The 20000-nt window shown below is 37.9% G+C and overlaps 1 protein-coding gene across 2 annotated transcripts in view; it reads right to left on the bottom strand.

Annotated features, from left to right (window-relative positions):
• Positions 1–20000, bottom strand: part of LOC144977518 (uncharacterized) — a 277462-nt gene that overhangs the window by 130465 nt on the left and 126997 nt on the right. For both annotated transcript variants that reach the window (XM_078922821.1, XM_078922820.1), the window contains exon 4: positions 7863–7995. In XM_078922821.1, coding sequence (XP_078778947.1) covers positions 7863–7995 — 133 coding nt within the window. The remainder of the gene's footprint in view (positions 1–7862; positions 7996–20000) is intronic.

Raw genomic sequence — 20000 nt, forward strand, 5'->3', positions numbered from 1 at the left:
CACACACACATACACACACAAACACGCACCCAATCACATACACACACGCGCACGCGCACTCACTCACTCATACTCCCCCCCCCCCCCCCCCCCACACACACACACGCACAGCATATGCAATTTACAGTTTCTGTAAGATCTAATTTCAACAGGTTGTATTGATGAAGAAAACACCGGGCGTCGCCAAATTTCATTTTTTTGTATTAAAAATCTAGTTTTTAACCAGTTAAGTTCTCCTAACCGATAATTTTCAGTATTTTCCCAAAATGGCAGACTTACACAGAGCAGAAAAATGGATTTTTAAAAACTCAAACTCTCTACAAAACAACTTTATGTTCTTATTATTAATCAAACAAAGATCAATCTTCAAAGTTTGTGATTTACAAAATAAATCTGAATAAGAAAAATGTATATGTGTTTGAGCATGACATAATCAGTCGGAAGGTGAAAATTTTGGATTTGCATTTTTTGTCATTTTCTGAAAGAATATGCTCACCAGAGATTTTAAATCTTTATTTGAAGTAAAACGTTTGATTTTTCATGAAGTTATGATCAGACGTATGGGAAGGGTATCCAGCAACTTTTCTCAAATTTCACACTTTTTCAACTTGACTAGCTGTAAAATATATTTAGAAGTGAAATTAAGCTTTGATATTTTCCAAAGATGTACAAAAAGGGTTGATTTAATCATTATGACGAGAACTCATTTTGGATAAAAATTTACCTTCTAACTAAACATGGCAATATCTCAGTTCAAACCTTTTCACCATCCGACTGATTATGTCATTCACTGTAACATATTGTGTCATAACAAATGTGACGATATTGCTGTAAATGGTAATTAGAGGGTTATGCGGTCTAGTGGTATGACACTCGCTTTCGGATCGGAAGGGCCTGTTTTCGAGCCTCGCTCGGCGCATAGTTGAGTCCTTGGAAAAGGCTCTTTACTCATATTCTCTCACAGTGTAAAATGAGTACCTGGCTGTTAACAGCGTTGTCTCTGTCCGAAAAATAAATTGTAATATCGCCTATCAGGCGTCATATCCCGTCCTACATGTTAAATGCTGCTGTTGTCCAGGGACCCCTTGTAAAGTGCTTTGAGCGCTTTTAGTGGATATTGCGCTATATAAAAGATCAGTTTAAAAAAAATAAAATAAAACTCTGCTCTGGAAAAACCATGTATTTTCTGTCTTGTATGTTTAGTACCTATAGCGCTGATATAACCTATATGTGTTGCAAGCGCTGTAAAACCCTATCCGGTTTCAAAGAATGAAGGCTAACTTTCGACAGTGTAGAAGTTATAGATAAATGTCAATGAATCTTCTCTAGACCTTTAGATATAGACATTTGAGATTTCGGTATCGTATTTCGTCTGCAATCAACAGAATTCGCTACAACAGTCATGACGTCACTTCCCTCGAAATGACGCATGGTAACTTAGTAACTGGCTCTAAACTATCGGAACAATGGCGGACGCCCTTATGAAATATTTCTCCGACGAGCATAAAAGCGTATCCAGAGGAAAAAAAACCCCATTATAAATCTGATCATGTTTTGACTTTTACACATTCTGATCACAAGACATATGAAACGTTCTAGCCAGCAAGAGGAATAAAAAGTACCAAATTTCTTGGTTTAGAACCACGATGGTTGCCGTTGCTGGGCGACGAGACATCAGACTATTGAATCCAATTGGGAATATCCGATAGCTGATGGAACATCTTGGGTGTCAATATTGTTTTTATTATTATTGTCGTTGTCGTTGTCATCGCTGTCGAAGTTATTGTGTTCATAAGTATCGTTATCCAATACAACCAACCAAAAGCATTATCATAACCGTCATCACCATCATCATCATCATCATCATCATCATCATCATCATCATCATCATCATTATTACTATTACTATTACTATTATTATTATCATCATCATCATCATCATCATCATCATCATCATCATCATCATCATCATCATCATCATCATCATCATCATCATCATCATCATCATCATCATCATCATCATCATCATCATCATCATCATTATCATTATCATCATCATCATCATCATCATCATCATCTTCATCATCTTCATCATCATCACCATGATCCTCATAATTATTACTCTTACTATTATTATTATTATTATTATTATTATTATTATTATTATTATTATTATTATTATTATTATTATTATTATTATTATTATTATTATTATTATTATTATTATTATTATTATTATTATTAGTATTATTATTATTATTATTATTATTATTAGTATTATTATTATTATTATTATTATTATTATTATTATTATTATTATCATCATCTTCATCATCATTTTTATCATCATTATTATTATCAAAGCACTCGAGATGTGTTGTGAGTTAGTTATGCAATGTCAGATATCATATTATTAAAAAAAACATTTACATAGTGTACACCATCAATGATGGCCTTGTTGACATGAATTGTCTCGGGTTGCACATTTCAGTATCGGTTTATCAATACATCCAGACAGCTACGTGTTTTCTTAGAAACGCGATATCATTGCATTGTCTTCTAGATAGTTGTTGTCTCGATATCGATATCGCAGTGCATTTCGAGTATTTTTTTCTTGTTTTGTGTAATCGATTCTTTACTTTGGGACTTGTATTCTGAACGAATTATATGCTTACAAGGACTCACGCTCTCGGGAGAAGCCCAACAAGAAGCGTACTAAACTAGAGATTTTATATATAGCCAGTGTGAGCACATATCAAATAACAGACTCCGGGACACAAACACATTTTACTATTGTATATATAGTATGCGCTTGGATAAGAAGCTCACAACATTGCCATCCGGAAGGATAACGGACCAACACACAAAACTGTGTGTAACCTTGAACGGTTATAGTCTGGTTAATACAGTTTAGTGAGAAATTACTCATAAACGCGGATGTCAAAAAGCAATAACAAAGACCTGAGTGACGTCAACGTCATACTATCTATACCTACTTTCGGTCAGCTTAGCCAGAGCTCAGCGTGCCGTATTGCAAAGCTTGCTGAAAATATTAGAATACAGCGAGTACTGTACTGTGCTTTTCATCATTCATATAGGGAATGAGATTAGCGGAAGAGTAGCGTCCCTTGATTGGACGTCACCCATAGTCTGTGACGTCACCGGCGGAAAAGTTATTCCGTGAGGACGAGTGACGTATGCGCACAACCAACATGACGCTCTCTCTCTAATAACTTTTCCGCCGGTGACGTCACAGACTATGGGTGACGTTCAATCAAGGGACGCTACTCTTCCGCTCATCTCATTCCCTATTATGGCGTATCCGTCCGTCAGAGAAGTGTAGAGATTTATACAACACGTGATATAAAAATAAATAATTATGCCCTTCCGCCACGACATCGGATAAGCTATCCTCGCCTAGGCATTCCACGAAGGAATAATAATATAGATAGTATGCGCTTGCCTAAGAAGCTCATAACATTGCCATCCGGAAGTATAACGGACCAACACACAAAACTGTGTGTATCCATGAACGTTTATAGTCGGATTAATACAGTTCAGTGAGCATTACTCATAAACGCGGATGGCAAAAAATAATAACAAAGACCTGAGTGACGTCATCTTCGAACTATCTATAGATAATTCATCAAACAAGATGTCTGATGTCAACAGTAATCACCCATGCTGTCCAAAAGTGAGCAAATTGGGTGGTTAATAATCTTGCTGAAGGTAAAAAAAAAACAAAAACGAAAGTGCGTGAAGCGGGGCTCTAACCCCGGACCTTCCGGGTCATATATAGTCCAATGCCTTAACCACTCGGCCACTTCGCCCCCCCCCCCCCCCCACATCTGATATATTATTTATAAAACCTTTTATGTATACACAATAAAAACAATCGAGCTTGTTGACTTGACTGGTTTCCGGTTGCACATTTCAGTATCGATTCATCAATACATACAGACGTCTAGGAGTTGTTTTAGCAACGCGATATCTCCACAGTGTATTCTGGTGGGTGTGTCTTTTTTACGAAACCCGCCGAAACCCGCCGATAACCTTAGTCTCAGGTTCACTCCCGACTTGTGTACACTTCCCTGAGTCTCGGGTTCACTCCCCACAGTTGTCTACTTCCCATAACTTTGCTGGATATTGTCGGGTTTCGCCGGGTTTCGGTGGGTTTCGGCGGGTTTCGTAAAAAAAAGCACTAGTTCTTTTTTACGAGACCCGCCTAAACCCAGTCCCAGGTTCACTCCCCAATGGTGTACACTTCCCTGAGTTCCAGGTTCACCCCCCCCCCACTGCTACCTACTTCCCATAACTTTGTCGGGATTCGTCGGGTTTCGGCGGGTTTCGTAAAAAAGACACCGTATTCTGGTTGTGTTCAGTTTGTGTAAAATAATGTTTTTTTCACTGATTCGCATCGAAAAATTATATCCACTCAAATGGGCTTCTTGTCGTGTACGGTTTCTTGTTGAACATTAATAATTGTTTTAAAAAGTTTAAAATTGAGCTGCTTTATACAGCGCAATATCCACTAAATGTGCTCAAAACGCTTTACAAGGGGTCCCTGGTCAACAGCAACATTTAACAAGTAGGACGGGACATGCCGCCTGTTAGGCGATATTACAATTTTTCGGACAAAGACAACGCTGTTAACGGCCAGGTATACATTTTACACCTGAGTACGGTGAGAGAAAGTGAGTAAAGAGCCTTTTCCAAGGACTCAACTATGCACCGAGCGCGAGGCTCGAACCCAGGATCTTCCGATCCGAAAGCGAGTGTCATACCACAAGACCACATAGCCGCACATTTAAGTGTCAATTCGTCAACAGATCCAGACATTTACGAGTACTCTTAGTAACGCGAAATTCATAGGACATAATATTCAAGATGAAAATAAATAAATGCATCATATCATTTTTATATCAACGCAATGTGCGGCTATGTGGTCTGTCTTGGGGTATGACACTCGCTTTCAGATCGGAAAGTCCTGGGTTCGAGCCTCACTCGGCGCATAGTTGAGTCCTTGGAAAAGGCTCTTTACTAATATCATATCATACTCTCATTGTACTCATGTGTAAAATGAAATGAGTACCTGGCGGTTAACAGCGTTGTCTCTGTCCGAAAAAAAATTGTAATATCGTTTAACAGGCGTCTTGTCCCGTCCTACATGTTAGGTACTGCTGTTGGCCAGGGACTTCTTGTAAAGCGCGTTGAGCACGTTTAGTGGATATTGCGCTATACAAAAACTCAAAAAATAAAAAAAAAAATGAAACAAAACAAAAAACAACAAAAAACCCAACCCCCCCCCCCCAAAAAAAAAAAAAATACAACAGAAAACAACCAAAAACAAAACAATAATATATACCCTACCCAAATATTTTAGTACTTTTATGGATGAGTCTTGGAAGTTTTTGTAGCATCAGATAAATCATAATGAACATTAATGTCTATTCAAATGGGCTCGTTGATGTGACTGGTTTCCTGTTGTACATTTCAATATCATTTCATCCATACATCTAGACATCTACTGGTTCTCTTAGAAACGCCATTGTATATGAGTTGTGTATTCTAGTTGTGTACAGTTTGTGTCAAAAAGATTATTTATTTGTTTTGGATAGTTTTCTAGCCGACGAATTGCTATTATGCTTTCCGAAATTCATTTGACACATTAAAAATGAAAAGTCACGATATAAAATGAAATCTGACGATATAAAATGAAAACTGGCGATATTAAGAAAAATGGAAAGTGACGATATAAAATATAAACTGACGATATAAAATGAAAAATGACGATATATAATAAAACCGACGATATAAAATGAAATCTGACGATATAAAATGAAAAAAAGTGCATTATATTACATTTATATCATTACCTATACGTACTTACAGAATCTATTATTTTTACCGATGCCTTTTGAGATGTATGTAATATCAGATACATTTTTAAAAAAAACCCTTTTATGCTGTCTACACAAATGAATGGTTTTGTTGACATGAATAGTTTCCTGTTGCACATTTCACTGGCTCATCCATATATTTTCAGACAAAAACGAGCTCTCTTAGAAATACGATATTGTTATCTTTGCTGTGCATTCTAGTCGTATTCAGACAATGTAAGCCATTCTTATAGGGAATGAGATTAGCGGAAGAGTAGCGTCCCTTGATTGGACATCACCTTCCAGAGAGAACGTCAAATGGTTTTGCGCATGCCTCTCTCTCGTCCTCGCTTTCGGTGAAGTGTCTCCGGAAGCGATGACTAGATACGCATGCGCACAACCAACATGACGTTTTCTCTCTAATAACTTTTCCGCCGGTGACGTCCAATCAAGGGACGCTACTCTTCCGCTAATCTCATTCCCTATACTAATAATATTTGTTTTGGAATGGTTTTCTGGCTCAACGAATTGTTGTTGTTATGCTTTCCGAAATTCCATGACCTTCTGCCTGAATCGATGGTATGTCGGGATGAACATGATACTAAGGTGGTCCCGGTAGCTCAGTTCGTAAACAAAAAGAAACAACAAAAACAACAACAACAACAAAAACAACAACAAAAACAACAACAACAACAACAAAGAACAACTTGAGCCTTAATATAGCGCGATATCTACTTGAACTGCTCAAAGCGCTTTACAAAGGGTCCCTGACCAACAGCAACGTGTAACATGTTGAACGAGACATGACGCCTGTTAAGCAATATTTCAATTTTTTTTCTGACAGAGACAACGCTGTTTACGGCCAGGTACTCATTTTACACATGAGCACGGTGAGAGAATGTGAGTAAAGAGCCTTTTCCAAGGACTTAAAACTATGCGCCGAGCGAGGCTACGAACTCAGGAAATTCTGATCCGAAAGCGAGTGTCATATCACTTAGACCACATAGCCGCATAGATATTATTACAACTTCAAAAAGAACAAAATACCAAACAAGATCTTCGATTGTCAGAACGGACCATGTGGAATATTTGTGACCCATCGTCTCAAAACGGTATTATGTGGGAACGAACTAGATGCTTAAAAGCCGAATTTAATGTTAAACTGGTCACAAATATAAATTGTTGGCATTCGCACCCTAAAATATGGTATCCATTCTCCTCAATAAATCGTATAGACTATACACAAGTCTGATATCTCTGGCTGTAAAAAAATCAATTTTTAACATCTTACCCATCCCGACTTAATACCGTTTTGAGGCGAAGGTTCACATTTCTCTAACGTCAAATCTGGTTGTACTTTTTTAAAGTAATGTATTAATGTTTTCATTGTTTTATGTTGATTGCTGAAGAAAGATTTGAGCCCGAAACATTCCATGTATTTTATTCTTTTTAAATCTGTTATATTATATTAATTTTTGTTTATAACCAACTTGTACATATATACAGGTCTGACATTCGAACCCACTTATGGGCCTAGTTTAACATTGTTGTTATATGGACAATATTTTGCGTCGTTTTCTGGAGATTTCCATTATAACGCTGAGCCCATAAAGGATTGGGTTATCAGACCTACAAATAAGTGTAAGTCGTTTATAACCATCGTTTTATATTTCTACCCGTGAATTCAAAATTCAGCATTTAAAACATCCCGCCATTGTACCGCTTTGAGGTGGTTAGTCACATTTTAACATACATAGTATGCGCTTGACTAAGGAGCTCACAACATCGTCATCCGGAAGTGTAACGAACCAACTCTCAAAACTGTGTGTAACCATGAACGTTTATAGTCTGGTTAATACAGTTTACTGAGAATTACTCATAAACGCGGATGGCAAAAAAAAACAAAAAAAAAAACAACAAAAAACAAACAAACCTGAGTGACGTTAACTTCGTTCTATCTATAAATAAATAAAACAAACTTACCAGTCACAATAATGTTGACTCTCGTGCCATCCAACTTAGATCTAAAAATAGCATTTTGGTTTCTTCCTATATCCACCCAGAAAAGTAGTTCCTCGTCCACATCCGCCGCTAATCCAGTGATTTTCCCGCCAACCTAGAAAGGATAGATAGATAGTCAAATAATGATCTCACTATTAAGCATAACTACACATAGATATAATATTAGGTGATTTATCAAGTTCATCTGAAAAAGTAAAGATAAGTATTGAATTGTTGGCTTCAATTTATTAGACGAAGATAGATAGATACTGTGGACGTTTCGGGTTTCCCTTTTATCAACAAAACACGGCGAATGAAACACTAAGGACGAATGTTTCATTCACCGTGTTTTTTTTTATAAAGGGGAAACCCCAAACATCCACCGTATATTATGTCTTCGGCTAATAAAATGAAGCTAACAAGTTAATAATTATCTTTTTTTTTCGTTTTTGTCCTTCCAGCTTCAAGCAGCAACATTTTCATTTTTCCGTATTCCTAAAATTTAATCCGATGAAATTAAATGAACAATTTATTTCACACCCCCCCCCCCCAAAAAAAAACAAAACAAAAAAAAAAAAAAAAATAGTAACGCGAAGTGATATCAAGTTTTCACCAATGATTTGTGACGTCATATTAACAAGTGTTAAATTTCACTAAAATCAGATTCTTTATTAAGAAGTAGGTCAAAAAAAAAACAACAACAGTAGTCCTTCAGAGCCATTATTCCCAAGGAACCGGAGATTAAAGCGTGAAACGGACAATAGCAATTGCTTGTTATCCTTTGGTTAGGACCTTAGAAGGTAAATCATTTTCAAATATTTTTGAAAATGTCTTTTATTCGGATATATAACGAAGTCAGAATCGATTTAAGGAATAAAATAAATGATTTCTTACACTCTTGCGTTTTGGAATTCGAACTTTGTTTCCAACACGCGCTCGCAAGCTCGTGTAGCGTAGCGATTAGGAACACGTCCGGAATAGGATTCAACAGTCGTGATGTCACTTCCCTCGTAATGACGCATAGAAACTTAGTAACTGGTTCTAAACTATCGGAACAATGGCGGACGCCCTCATGAAATACTTCTCCGACGAGCAAAATAAAAGTTTATCCAGAGGAGAAAAACATTATAAATCTGATCACGTTTTGACTTTTATATATTCTGACCACATGACATGTGAAAAACTTCTAGCCAGCATGAAGAATAAAAAGTATCGATTTTTTTTGTTTAGAACCATGCTGCTGGTTACTGGGCGGACGTGACGTCAGCCTATTGAATCCTATTCCAACAAAGCAAGAGTGAAAGAATCGTATATATAGTATCCACCTTTAGCAACAACACACCGTATGCCGTATCACGCAACGCCATAATGCTATCAGCTGATTGCAATAATATGGGAAAACCCCTTGTGATGGATAAACAAAGCCAAGATAAATTATATCAACTAATCTAATTCCGTTTTCCCGGTTGTAAACACGTCATCAGCTAAAGGGATTCGTATTCTTATTTGCCGATTACATGATGTATGTGTGATGATAACGGTTTACAACAACAAAATTGAATAAAATAAAATAAAACAATACTAAATACTAAATATATTAAATTAAATAGGGAGCGAAGTGACCGAGTGGTTAAGGCATTGCACTTTGACCCGGAAGGTTCCGGATTCGAGTCCCGCTTCAGGCACTTTCTTTTTTTGTCTTCCTTGGGCAAGATTATTAACCCCCAATTTGCTCACTTGGACAACATGGGTGATTCCCGTTGACATCAGACATCTTGTTTGATGAATTATCTATTGTATTCCTTCGTGGAATACCTAGACGACGATGTCTTATGATGTCGTGGCGGAAGATAATAATTTAGATTTAAATAATATTATTTAAAAACAGCGAAAGATTCCACTCTTATTTTTAAAATCCCACATCGAGACAAATAAACAAACAAGTTCTTTATATTATGGTTTCCTGTTGCACATTTCAATATCATTTCATCCATACATCCAGACATCTACGAGATCTCTTAGAAACGCCATTTTATGGTTGTGCATTCTAGTTGTGTACAGTTTGTGTGAAAGAGATTATTTATTTGTTTTGGATGGTTTTATAGCTAACGAATTTGACACATTAAAAATGAAAAGTGACGATATAAAATGAGATCTGACGATATAAAATGAAGGCTGGCGATATTTTTAAAATGAAAGCTGGAGATATAACATATAAACTGACGAAATATTATGAAAACTGACGTATAAAATGAAATCTGACGATGAAAAAGGAAAAAAGTGCATTATATTACGTTTACGTGTCTGAATAATATTCTATCGCAGAATGAAGTTACCAGCATTTCAATAACCCACCCTAATGTCTCGTCTCGAATAAAATTATGGGCGTTACCCCTTCACACAGGCAGCTGTGTCTCCTAAGTCTCCAAAAATTGTTGTGTGTTATCTTTCCATTTCCCCTTTCCTATCAAATAATAAAGATTATTCCACCCCTCTCCCTAAATAGCAACGCGTAATGATATCAAGTTTACAATAATAATTTATGACGTCAGATTATCAAACGTTAAATTTCACTGAAATAAGATTTTTGAAAAATGAAATATTTAATTTAGACATTTTTGAAAAATGTCTTTTACTCAGTGAAGACGAAATCGGAATCGACTGAGGGGTAGAATAAAATATTTCTTACACTCTTGCGTTCTGGAATTCGAACTTTGTTCCCAACGCGCATTCGCAAGCATGTGCAGCGGTTGGGAACACGTCCGGAATCCCCCCAACCCCCCCCCCCCCCCCTTCCCACCCAAAAAACAAACAAACAAACAAACAAACAAAAACACAAAAAACAAAAAACAAAACAAGAGTTTAAGAATCGTATAATCTCATATAGCTTGTATTGTATCATTCACACCAACAAACAAAGAAAACAGTTCTTTATATGCTTTGGGTGTCTGAATATTCCCTCGAAGAATGCAGTTACCAACATTTCATACCAACATTTGTGCAGCTATGTGGTCTAGTGGTATGACACTCGCTTTCGGATTGGAAGGTCCGGGGTTCGAGCCTCGCTCGGCGCATAGTTGAGTCCTTGGAAAAGGCGCTTTACTCACAGTCCCACCGTACTCAGGTGAGTACCTGACCGTTAACAGCGTTGTCTCTGTTCGGAAAAGATTGTAATATCGCCTAACAGGCGTCACGTCTAGTTCTACATATTATTAGGTGCTGTTGTTGGCCAGGGACCCCTTGTAAAGCGCTTTGAGCACGTTTAGTGGAAATTGTGCTGTTTTAAAAAGCGAACCCCTCCCAAAAAACCCCAACCCATTTCAATAACCCACCCTAATGTCTCATCTCGAACACAATGGGCGTTACCCCGTCTCCTAAGTCTCAAAATTGATGTGTTATTTTTCCATTTCCCCTTTCCTATCAAATAATAACAAAAATACAATTTAAGGTTTAAGGGGGGAAAAAATTCCCAAAAACACACGAACAGAAAATGAATAGGGAGAGGGGGGGGGGGGGGAAGATATTATCCTCTGTAATGTACAAAGTCGAGTCTATCACCGAAGACATGCAACCTACGCAATCGTTTTTAACAACAATAATCAACCGTTTCAAGTTGATGATTGCCCCGATGTGAACTTGGCGTGGCCCGTCTACTTTACGAACCCCCCCCCCCCTCCGCCCCCTCCCCAATCTCTACCCCGCGACCCTTGTTTATTTTTGTTAGCTTCTCTATCGCCCCAGACTTATTTAGAGCTCAGAGGCATGAATGAATGACTAGCCAAAATAGGGGGTTCGTTTGAGTTTGGCCTAATGGTGATATTTACTTATTTTGGAGAGATGCAAAAGGCAAAACAATTGGATTCACTAGTCTGATGTCACGTCGCCCAGCAACTGCGAGCAGCCTGGTTCTAAACGAAGAAAATGGGTACTTTATATTCTTCATGCTGGCTAGAACTTTTCACATGTCATGTGATCAGAATGTATAAAAGTCAAAACATGATCATATTTATAATGTTTTTCTCCTCTGGATACGCTTTTATGCTCGTCGGAGAAATATTTCATAAGGGCGTCCGCCATGGTTCCGATAGTTTAGAGCCAGTTATTATGTTACCATGCGTCATTACGAGGGAAGTGACGTCATGACTGTTGAAGCGGATTGCGTTGGTGTGGGAACTAATCATTTCTAATCCAGATTTAGCTTTTATATAGAGAAATATCCACATAATGTGAACAAAGCGCTTTACAAGGGGTCCCTAGTCAACAACAACACTTTAACATGTCGGACAGGACATGACGCCTATTAGGCGATATTACAAATTTTTTTTCGGACAGAGACAACGCTGTTAATGGCCAGCACGTAGGTACTCATTTTACACCCCGAGTATGATGAGAAAGTGTGAGTAAAGAGCCTTTTCCAAGGACGGAACAATGCGCCGAGCGAGGTTCGAACCCAGGACCGTCCGATCCAAAAGGGTGTGTCATACCACATGACCACATAGCCGAGCAACAAATTAATAATACCTGATGGGAAAGAAGAGATTTGTTTTTGTTTTTAAGGGTTTCAAGGCGCTTGCAACACATTTAGGTTATATCAGGGCCAGTAAAAAGGAAGAAAATGGGATAGTAAAAAGTTCTAGAATTACAATTAAAGCACCCAAGAAAAAGTAAGACAAAGGGGAACTGGGAACAAATAGGGATCAGATGTAGATTCCAAGAGCATACCACCAATGTAATTAGTTTGAGATCACCTATAAGTCTCATCCAGACACAAGCACAAAATCCAAAAAAAGAGGAATACACTCAAATGCTTACATTATACATTCAAAATAACAAATATAATAATACATAACAGATGATTTACAAGGAAAAAATATCATCTCCCAAAACAATAACTCCATGCATTTGACTGTTTCTCTCCCAGCAAGGACTCCGGCCAGGGCAAGGACAAAACCAAGTAATCTCATTCCAAGACAAAGACAGAAACATGTTGGAAAACAGATATAAGGGGATAGAAGACGCAGTATGTACCTCTCTGTCCACTATGGGAGGTCAGGAACCCCACCCAGAGGAAAGAAGAGAAATGCGGTGCTTATTTAACCTTTTACAGTCAGTGGTCGATGATTTTACGCTCACTTCATGTCAAAGGGATAAATTAAGGAGCAGGCATCGTTGTAATTGTTTTGTTTTTGTTTTTAAGGGTTTTGCGGCGCATGCAACACATTAAAGTCATATCGGCGCCAGTAAAAAGGGAGAAAATGGGATAGTAAAAAGTTCTAGAATTACAATTAGAGCATCCAAGAATAAGGCCGATAAAGGGGAATTGGTTCATCATTGTAAGATAAAGATCAGAAAAGGTGGACATGAAATAGTACCAGACATTAGCAGAAAGGAAAATACAACAGGAAAAACCATCCCAACAATTAAATGCTTGCAACCATTTAGATAGGACGCTGGTCTATCGCAATGTACTTTCCTCCAAGAGCTCTAACAAATAAAAAAAAAAATAATTAAAAAAATAGAATTCCCTTTATTTATTCATCCCATAAGGAAAATTTGTCTCTCATTGTCCGTCATTTATTCCAAGGGAAGAATGGAATAACCCAGGCGTCAGTCGCAGTGCAGCGCCGCAAAATGAACTAGGCAGGACGCGATGACTTGCTCAAGGCCAGACAACGTAGCGGTGGGTGATCGAACTCAGTACCTTTCGGGTACGACGCAAAGACCGTACCGCTGAGCCACACTGCTCCCCCCCCCCCCCCCCCCCCCCCCCCCCCCCCCCCCCCAGACCTAGTTATTATCCTTTTAACGATATAGATAGAACGAAGATGACGTCACTCAGGCCTTTGTTATTGCTTTTATTTTTGCCATCCATGCTTATGATTACTTCTCACTAAACTGTATTAACCAGAGTATAAATGTTCATGGTTTACACATAGTTTTGTCTGTTGCTCCGCTATACTTCCGGGTGGCAATGTTGTGAGCTTCGTAGCCAAGCGCATACTATCTATACAAAACCCATAATATACTCCGGATCTATGGACCCAATTCCTCTGAAGGACTGCTTTTAAATGATGATAATTATGAAAACGACGACGACGACGACGACGGCGAGGATTAGTAAAATGTGACCCTTCGTCTCAAAACGGTATTAAGTCGGGTTGGTTGATATGTTGAAAATTGTATTTATAGCCAGAAATATCAGACTTGTGTTGAGTTTATATGAGTTTTTGAGGAGAATGGCAACCATATTTGGGGCTGCTAATGCCAACAATTTATATTTTTGACCAGTTTCACATTAAATTCGGCTTTTAAGCAGCTGGTTCGTTCCGACATAATACCGTTTTGAGACGATGGGTCACAAATGATAATAACAAATGAAGAGACGGACTATAAAGATAAGGATGTCGATAACGAACGAGAATTCAACCCCCCCCCCCCCTGACAAGGATAAGATAACGACTAGACTATTATGGGATGGCAATAACTGCATGATGGCAATGCCAGAAATTACTGTTATGACAACCCCAGAACTCGCCGAGGGGTCAAACCATTATCCGAAGTCCAGGCCCAGGCGCCTTTATAATAACTAGATATATCTGTTGAAAACAATTGATTTATTAGCTACCCTTAAACCGCCCACAGCGAGATATCCCCCCCCCCCCACCCCCTTTTTCCCCAAACCAATTCATGAGTCATCATACTAAGCAATGACCTCTAGGGGGTCAAAGGTTTGTTCAGAGGTCAGGATACCAATCACAGCTGCTGTCATGAACTTTATGTTGACAAGAGTTCCAAAAATTGTTGATTGTCCCGGCCAATCATCATCATTACCATCATTATAATCTTTAATGATGTCACTTTTAACAGAAAATGATTGCTATTTTGTACAAGAGATTTTTGACACATACTTAACTCACTCAACCCTAACACCGACTATATCCGTAGTTTACCCGGGGTTACTTTTACCCCATACCTATTTATTACAATCTTTCAGAGACAAATTTTAGGCGTAGTATCAAAGCTAATGTTTTTAGTTTTTACATGTTAATGGTAGTTAAATAAAGCCATCTTTGTTCATGCTCATTTTTAAATATATTTTTTTTCCAATTTTGAAAAGTAGTAAAAAATCTCTAGGATTGAGTGAGTTAAATTGCGGACAACAAAAGACAAAAAACGTTTTGGACATTGACCTTCGTCAAAAGACAATAAACGATCAGGATACAAAAATGACACTAGAGACCTTCAACAAATATGGACTTCAGAATTTTGGACTTACGACCTATCTTTATCACGTGATCACTTATTATAGATAGTATGCGCTTGGCTAAGAAGCTATTTACATTGCCATCCTGAAGTATAACGGACCAACACATAAAACTGTGTGTATCCATGAACGTTTATAGTCAAGTTAATACAGTTCAGTGAGCATTAATCATAAACCCGGATGGCAAAAAACAATAACAAAAACCTGAGTGATGTCATCTTCGAACTATCTATAGAAAGGGAATTCCTTAGTGACGAGTGCAAAAACAGTCGAATAATAAAAATCACAAATATCATATTTTGTCGAATGCCGCCACAAAACTGTATTATGCCGGGATTTAAAAAAAAAAGAAGTTGTTATATTAATTTTCCGAGTCAGACAAAAAAAAGATGGTTTTTGCTTTGTCATTTGGTTATTAATCGAAATATTGAATGTTCAACAAGCGGTGAACACAAAACTACATTGGGAAACATGAGTGGAGCAGGAACTTATCGCCACCTTAGGCTGGCCACAAGAAGGACGCTCTTCGATCGACGTCATACACCACTCAAATCTATCACCACGAAAAATTGTGACCCTCCGTCTCAAAACGGTATTATGTCGGAATGATTCAGACCCCAGAAAGTGAATTTAGAGATAGAATGATGAGCAATTGGACCTTAGAAGTTTTTGTAAATCAAGACATAGTCTTTATACTCCAGCATAACGTACAGAAATTAAACCCATGTTAGATATTTGTGGCTATGAATTCAATTTACCTGACCGAGTGTATCCCGACATAATACCGCTTTGAGACGGGGGGTCACAATTATGTTATTTTTTATTTGTCCTCGAGAACCACATTACCCTTAACAAAATTTGCATTGGATGTAGCGTGTATAAGTGGACATTTCTTTCTTTATTTTTCGATAAGATGTTATATTTTGGGTTATATATATGTATATGCATATGTATAAATCTATATATTCAAGACATTAATAAGACATTGGTTTTTATAGTATTCCACGATTGTTCAGCCAATAAGTGTTCAATTTAGGCAACATGTACCTTGTACCTTCGTGGACAATAATGTCAGGTCTGATAACCGAACGCAATTTTATGGGTTTGATTATTGAACGTGTGTAATATTGTTTCCCAATATGTAATGGTAGCACGTTTGTCCGGTAATCAGAAAGTCTGAGGTTCGATCCCCAGTCGAGGTAGATTGACTTTTTTTCGGATGGACTTTTTTTTCTTGTATTTTTCTTTCTTGCTTTGTCTGGCAACTTTCATCCACACGTGTTCAGTTCTCTATCTTAAGCGTCTAATGGACAATATTTTGCGTTGGATTGAGATTATATGTGACCCCCCGTCTCAAAGCGGTATTATGTCGGGATCCACTCGGTCTGGTAAATTGAATTCATTTCCACAAATATCTAACTTGGGTTTAATTTCTGTACGTTATGCTGGAGTATAAAGACTATTTCTTGCTTTACAAAACTTCTAAGGTCCAATTGCTCATCATTCTATCTCTAAATTCACTTTCTGGGGTCTGAATCATTCCGACATAATACCGTTTAGAGACGGTGAGTCACATATTTCCATTACAACAATGGGGCCCATGAGGCAATGGCATATCAGACTATTACAGTAATACAACATGTAAATAAGTCAATAAAAGTACTGTAGCTTCAATTCCATTGAATTTTATGGGGGAAAAATGTAAATGTAAATGGAAAGATTCATCGTTACAGCATTGGTTATGCCGTGCGGCTAGCGGCTATGTGGTCTGGGGGTATGACACTCGCTTTCGGATCGGAAGGTCCTGAGTTCGAGCCTCGCTCGGCGCATAGTTGAGTCCTTGGAAAAGACTCTTAACTCACATTCTCTCACCGTATTCAGGTGTAAAATGAGTACCTGGCCGTTAACAGCGTTGTCTCTGTCCGAAAAAAAATTGTAACATCGCCTAACAGGCGTCATGTCCCCTCCTAAATGTTAAATGTTGCTGTTGGCCAGGGACCCCTTGTAAAGCTCTTTGAGCACATTTAGTGGATATTTCTCTATATAAAAGCTCGTTTTTTAAATATATATGCTAAAATATTTAATCTCACATGTATTTCATCAACAAGGCCTCTCTCACTCACTCTCTCTCTCTCTCTCTCTCTCTCTCTCTCTCTCTCTCTCTCTCTCTCTCTCTCTCTCTCTCTCTCTCTCTCTCCCTATTCCTTCACCCCACGACCACTTTCAGACAATTTCTAACTTCCCATTCCATTTCTGCCATCCCCAAAAACAAATTACGGAATTCAAGATGAAAAATTGCACCGTAAGACCCCCAAAACCCCCAACCACTCCCCCTCCCTCCCCCACCCACCCACACACACACACACACACACATACACACACACACACTCACACACACACACACACGGCATCTCACAAACGCTCCAATTTATTCATTTTACCACACGCTTCGTTCATCAGTTTGGGAACAAGATTATATTACCCATTTTATTCCCGTTACTGCCGGTTATGATGTGTCCGCTTTAACGGTAACGTCTGTATTGCATGCACCTTCAAAGTGCACGTTTCTTTCAAATCTCAATGATGACTTTCGACACTATTCTCCCTTGTTTTTACTCACATTCTATCACCGTACCCAGGAGTAAAATGAATATTTTTTAAAAAATGAGCTTTTATATAGCGCAATATCCACTAAACGTGCTCAAAGCGCTTTACAAGGGGTCCCTGGTCAACAGCAACAATTAACATTTAGGACGGGGCATGACGCCTGTTAGGCTAATGTTAATTTTTTTTCGGATCGAGACAACGCTGTTAACGGCCAGGTACTCATTTTACACCTGAGTACGGTGAGAGAATGTGAGTAAAGAGCCTTCTTCAAGGACTCAACTATGCGCCGAGCGAGGCTCGAACCCAGGACCTTCCGATCCGAAAGCGAGTGTCACACCACTAGACCACATAGCCGCACAATAACTGGCCGTTAATAGCGTTGTCTCTGTCGGGGGAAAAAATGTTATATTGCCAAACAGGCGTCATGTCTCGTCCAACATGTTAAGTGTTGCTGTTGGCCAGGGACCGTCTATTAAGCGCTTTTAGTACGTTTAGTGGATATTGCTCAATATAAAATCTCATTAAAATTTTTTTGGATAAATACAATCCAACTCCACACAAATGAATAAAAAAAAACCCTGTGTTTAAAGTCTGTTTTACAAATATTAAATGTATTAAATGTTATAAATGTGTAACTAAATGACAAATTGCCACTTTTTTGGGGACAATAAAGATATATTATTATTATTATTATTATTATTATTATTATTATTATTATTATTATTATTATTATTATTATTATTATTATTATTATTATTGTTGTTGTTGTTGTCGTTATATTATTATTATTATTATTATTATTATTATTATTATTATTATTATTATTATTATTATTATTATTATTATTATTATTATTATTATTACTATTATTTAAGTGAGTACGGTTAAACTATCTAGATAGTAAAAGAATGAAACATCTTTTATCGCATTATGTTTAAAAACTGTTCTCATGTCAAACGCATTGAAATTCTCTGGACTCCTTCAATGAGTAATAAATTGTGACCTCTCGCCTCAAAACTATATTAAGTCGGGGTAAATAAGATGCTAACAACGACTTGGGTTCAGTTTGTATGTTCTATAGATAGTTCGAAGATGACGTCACTCAGGTCTTTGTTATTGTTTTTTGCCATCCGCGTTTATAAGTAATGCTCACTGAACTGTATTAATCTGACTATAAACGTTCATGGATACACACAGTTTTGTGTGTTGGTCCGTTACACTTCCGGATGGCAATGTTATGAGCTTCTTAGCCAACCGCATACTATCTATAAACGTTCATGGATACACACAGTTTTGTGTGTTGGTCCGTTATACTTCCGGATGGCAATGTTATGAGCTTCTTAGCCAACCGCATTCTATCTATAAACGTTCATGGATACACACAGTTTTGTGTGTTGGTCCGTTATACTTCCGGATGGCAATGTTATGAGCTTCTTAGCCAAGCGCATACTATCTATAGAAGAGAATGAATATCATACTTTAGAGAGCTGAAAAGCAAACATTCTAATTTTTGATCAGTTCAATTTTAATTTGACTTTTTAGCAATCTGGATCATCCTGACATAATACCGTTTTGAGACGATTGGTCGCAATTATGTGAGGAACAACACAGGGAGCAATAATGCCTTAAATAAATTTATAAACAGAGCGGGTACACAGATATGGCTATGCGGTGTAGTGGTATGACACTCGCTTTCGGATCGGAAGGTCCTGGGTTCGGCGCAAAGTTGAGTCCTTGGAAAAGACTCTTTACTCACATTCTCTCACCGTACTCAGGTGTTAAAAAAGAGTACATGGCGTTGTCTTTGTCCGAGAAATTGTAATATCGCCTAACAGGCGTCATGTCCCGTTCTACATGTTAAATGTTGCTGTTGACCTTTTACCTATACGCATAGTATCAAAGAATGAATGAATGAATATGGCTGGGTAGTCTCTGAGGACTCTTGCCGTGAATGTGTGCGTCACTTCGAGTTTGTCAGTCTGTTTCTATTATCCAGTTACTAATTATTTTCCTCCGTAAATCTCTGTCCAGTGCAAGTGTTCGTAGCTTTAGAATGTCATCATGTGTTTTAATAGCATCAATAGGGAATGAGATTAGCGGAAGAGTAGCGTCCCTTGATTGGACGTCACCCATAGTCTGTGACGTCACCGGCTGAAAAGTTATTAAAGAGAGAACGTCATGTTGGTTGTGCGCATGCGTCTCTCGTCCTCGCTTCCGGTGAAAGCGGCTTGAGACACTTCAAAACCAAA

The sequence above is a fragment of the Berghia stephanieae genome, chromosome 7 (genome assembly GCF_034508935.2).
Source record: "Berghia stephanieae isolate SIO BIC M18660-M18661 chromosome 7, UCSD_Bste_1.3, whole genome shotgun sequence".
In the NCBI taxonomy this organism is placed as follows: Eukaryota; Metazoa; Mollusca; class Gastropoda; order Nudibranchia; family Aeolidiidae; genus Berghia; species Berghia stephanieae.